Source organism: Myotis davidii, unplaced genomic scaffold, assembly GCF_000327345.1.
Source record: "Myotis davidii unplaced genomic scaffold, ASM32734v1 scaffold693, whole genome shotgun sequence".
In the NCBI taxonomy this organism is placed as follows: Eukaryota; Metazoa; Chordata; class Mammalia; order Chiroptera; family Vespertilionidae; genus Myotis; species Myotis davidii.
The window spans coordinates 356,009-360,024 of NW_006284939.1; the positions used below are offsets into that span (position 1 = coordinate 356,009).

Here is a 4,016-nt window from a genome sequence, read left to right on the forward strand (position 1 = left end):
CCCCAGCCGGGTGTGCCCTGCGCCCGGACAGGCCCTCGCCAGGGCAGTGCTGCTTGGCAGATCCTGAGGTCCACAGGGACAGACCCCCCAGCCGCCCGCTGGCGGGAGCGGGACCCCCCTGCAGGGGCTGCCCGGGCTGCTGCTTCCCTCCAGCCTGGGCGCCAGCTGCTCCAGAACATGCCCTGAGATGTGAATTTTATATGTTTGTAGAAATCCTGACTTTACCTCTTCTACCTCTGAAGCGTCCTCCCCAGGCCGCTCAGTGATGAGTCTCTAGCTTCTCCATGGGCCCTGGCAGCCTGGGCCCTTCTCCCTGCGGGCCCCGGGGGCACCCACTGAGGCTCCGGAAGAGTGAGCCGAGCCAGGGGTTGCTCAGGGGTCGGGGCGCCCAGGACCCCTGTTTGGAAACCTGTTTGGGAGCAGAGAGCAGGAGGCAGCGTGTTCTGGAATGTTCGTTAGCTGGGCACCTCCAGGCAGTGGGATCCAGGGCAGTTGAGGGCTCCTGGGCCTGGCCTGGCGCCACCAGGGTCTTGGCATGTGTCTGGTGGCCATCCCCAGGGCAGCTCCCACTGCCCAGCAGGCCCCCCGGGTCGGTGGTCTGCAGGTGCTGAGCGCCATGTGGCCTCTCCCGTTTCACCCCCACGTGTCCGGCTTGGCCTCCCAGTGCAGCCGGGAGGAGAGGGCGGAGGGCAGGGATGCTGCCTGGAGGGTGAGGCCTGCCCTGCGGGAAGGTGTGGGCTGGAGGCCCTGCCACAGGCGGCCTGAGGCCAGGGGTCCTTGCTGGCCCCTCCGGCTCTGCAGGTCTTTCCTCTGAGAAGCCCCTTGGAGGGAGGGTGGGGGCCACGGGGCTGGTTCTGGCCGTGGCAGGTTGGCGATCTGCGTGCCTGTGGGGCGGCCGCCTGGGGGGGCTGGAACCCCTTCCTGTCCGTGTCCCGCCAGGCGGGCGGCGTCGCTGCGTCGGTTTGATGCGACTTCTGTGTCAGTTCTGGCTCCGTGCTGTGTTCTGTGCTGGGGCCTTCCCAGGAGGCTTTGGGGTCAGGTCTGGGCTGGGAAGGGCGGCCTGGGAGGTGGGCTCCTGGATGCCCAGGACACGCCCATGGGTGTGGCTGGAGCTGCTGGGTGGTTTTTAAACAGCAATAATTAGCCCTTTGGGAGAAGGGGTGCCGGCGTGTGCACACGAGTGTGTGTACCCCTGTGCACTCGGGCACGTGTGGTGATGGAGGGAGCCGGGGCAGGGAGGCCGGGAGGTGCGAGTGGGGCGCTCCTTCCCAGCGGGGGTGCCGGGCGGCTGGGCATGGAGGTGGCATGACCCAGACGAGGCTCTGCCTGGGTCTGGGCGTGTGGGGAGGGTGGCTGAGGTCAGACTTGGTGAGGTGGAGTCACCTCGCCTGGCTGTTGGCCACGGCTGGCATGGACGCCGCGTCTGGCCGGTGGGCCCGGAGCCTGTCCGGTGCCTGGCTTACTGTTGTGAGCCCACGACTGGGTGACTCCTGAGACCCCAGGATGTGCCAAACCACCCCCAGGAGGGCCCAGGGCAGTGGCGAGCTGAGCTCCAGAGGGACAGGCTGCGGCCGGGGGGCAGGGTCCCTGCTCCTGTGGGTATGTGAGCAGCAGGAGGGTGTGGGGGTGGCCCTTCGACCTGCGCGCCCCGATGCTGCTGTTTTTCAATAAAACCAGAGCTGACGGAATCGGCCTCCGTGCTTTCTTGAGGCGGCCCCAGCCTGGCGCAGGCGGGAAGGGCTGGTTTCCTGGAGACTCGGGGGAGCCTGTGGGCTGACATGCCCTGTCCGTCTGGCACCCTCCGCGGGGCACTCCCTGTAGGCCTGGGGGTGGCAGTGGGGCTGACAGGAGGGGCTGGGGGTCCAGGTGGTGACAAGAGCGAGGAGAGGTTCAGGATGGGCCCTGGCTTTGTTGATGGGGACCCGGCCAGCCTGCCCCAGACAGCTCCCCACCTCCCTCCCGAGGCGTCTGCCCTCAGCCTGGGGCCCTTGGGTGCACAGGCCAGGCTGCGGGGTCAGTTTCCAGGCTGTTCATGTGTTTGGGCCAGATGGCCCCTGTGAAGCCCCTGGAGGGCGTGCTCTGAGGTGACAGCACAGTAAAGATGTCCAGGCTGCGGGCTGCGGGCTGCGGGCTGCGCTGCGGGCTGCGGGCTGCGGGCGGGGCCAGGCTCAGCCCCGAATGAGAGAAGGGGGTCTGGGCCTGGGACCTGGTGACCAGGGCTCCCAAGGACGGTGCATGCCGAGGGCTCCGTGAAGGCAGCACAGAACCCAGCCGCGTGTCAGCAGGAGCAGCCAGGCCCCGGGGGCAGGAGCTCCTGGGCCCAGTGGGTGCATCAACATGCTCCCCCGCCCTGACAGGTGCCACAGGCCCAGTCGGAGCCCAGATCCAGACCCGGAAGCTGGTGGGAGGACCTGGAACACACTCTCAGGGGCCGCCACAGAAGCAGCCCTGTGTGCATTACAGTGGTGTAACCTTCCGGTGCCTCGGTTTCCCCACGGTGCAGGGCATGCTGGTGCCTGTCACCATCTGCTGCGAGGCTTTGGGGTGCACAGCTGGGCCCTTCCCTTGGCACCGGGGAAGAACGGCCCAGGCAGGGAGCCAGCTGCTCCCAGGGCTGGTCACCGGCCTGCGGCGTGTGGGGACCGGCCGGCCGGCGGCTCAGGTGGGGCGCTCAGCCCCGGCCCGGGCACTTCCCACCCACGGGAAGTCACGACAATGGACGAGGACAGCTTTGTGGACGGCGTTTACTCGGGTGAGGACCCAGAGGGTGCACTTGGCCAGGCCATGTCCTGCTCCAGCCACCAGCCAGCAGACACCAGCTCTGGCCTCGGGGAGGCCACCCAGGGGCTGGGGAGCCAATTCTGCCCCCGCTGTCGCTGGGGCTACGGATGAAACGCAGGGGAAGACGGCAGGTGCGGTCTGGCCAGGCGATTGCGTGGAGACGTGGCAGGATGGGGGCGTGGCCGAGGCGGGGCCTCCTGCAGTGGCACCAGGTGTCCCCAGGAGTGGCCAGTGCTCAGGCTCACCTTCAGGGGCACCTGTGGGTGGCAGCCAGGGATGAGTGTAGGTCTGGCCAGCTTGCCATCACCTCCCACTCCCCCACCCGGGGACGACCACAGTGCAAGGCAGACACGACCCAACACACCCACAGCCACATGGCTACGGGACGCACAATAACGCACACTCCCGGGGACAGGCAGGCCAGCTCACGCACACTCACACCCTGGGCATAGCACCTCCACGTTGGCCAAGTCTGCCACCTGAGCTGCCAGGGCCTGTGCCAGGGAACATGCCTACAGGGGTGGGGTCAGGCCAGGTGTCCCCCTGTGCTGGCCACCTCGGGGCCCTGAGAGGTGCCAGGGGTCCAGGAGAGCCCTCCTGGGGCTTAGATCCCTGGACCATGGCTCAAGAGCCCCTCTTGTTAGGGTGAGGGAGGGCCCCCCACAGCCGCAGCCCTGCCACCTGCAGGACTACTGGGGGCTCCGGGCCTCCATGGAAGGAAAGCGCCCCACGTCCCCACGTGCTGCAGGAGCAAGCGTGGACACCCCGGACCCTGATCCTGGCCGGCCCAGGCAGTGCTCCCTGACTATCTAGCACTGCCTGGGGGAGGACGGGCAGTGCAGGGGCCCTCCGGGCACACAGTGTGGCCACAGCCCGAGGAGGAAGAGCAGAGGCTGCTGGGGACCTGGTGGCTGGAGCCCCCTCAAAGGGACGGGGACAGGCATGGCTCTGCCCACCAGGGTGACTGCACAGGCCTCAGGGGCTCCCACCCCCTCCTTATCCTCCATTTTTCCCTCTGACTGGGGGAGACCCTCTGAGGGGTGACCAGCAGGGGTGGGGCTGGGACCAGGCTCAGAGGCCCGGTGCACCTGAGGCAGGTGGGGGCCCCTGGGTGCCTGACCCAGTCCCATGTCCCCAGGACACCCTGTGGCTCTCCCAGGCAGAGGGCCACACCTTGTCGCCAGGGTAATGGCTCCTCAGGGGGCAGGATGGGAGCAGCCGGGCTGGGGCCTGCA

The 4,016-nt window shown here is 68.1% G+C and overlaps 1 protein-coding gene across 1 annotated transcript in view; it reads right to left on the reverse strand.

Moving 5' to 3' along the window:
- Nucleotides 1-2,727: 2,727 nt before the first annotated feature.
- The window catches only part of POLN (polymerase (DNA directed) nu), an 84,769-nt gene continuing 83,480 nt past the window's right edge, over nucleotides 2,728-4,016 (reverse strand). The window contains exon 25 of the mRNA XM_015558420.1: nucleotides 2,728-3,038. Within this exon, the coding sequence (XP_015413906.1) occupies nucleotides 2,883-3,038 (156 nt within the window). The 3' untranslated portion in view covers nucleotides 2,728-2,882. The remainder of the gene's footprint in view (nucleotides 3,039-4,016) is intronic.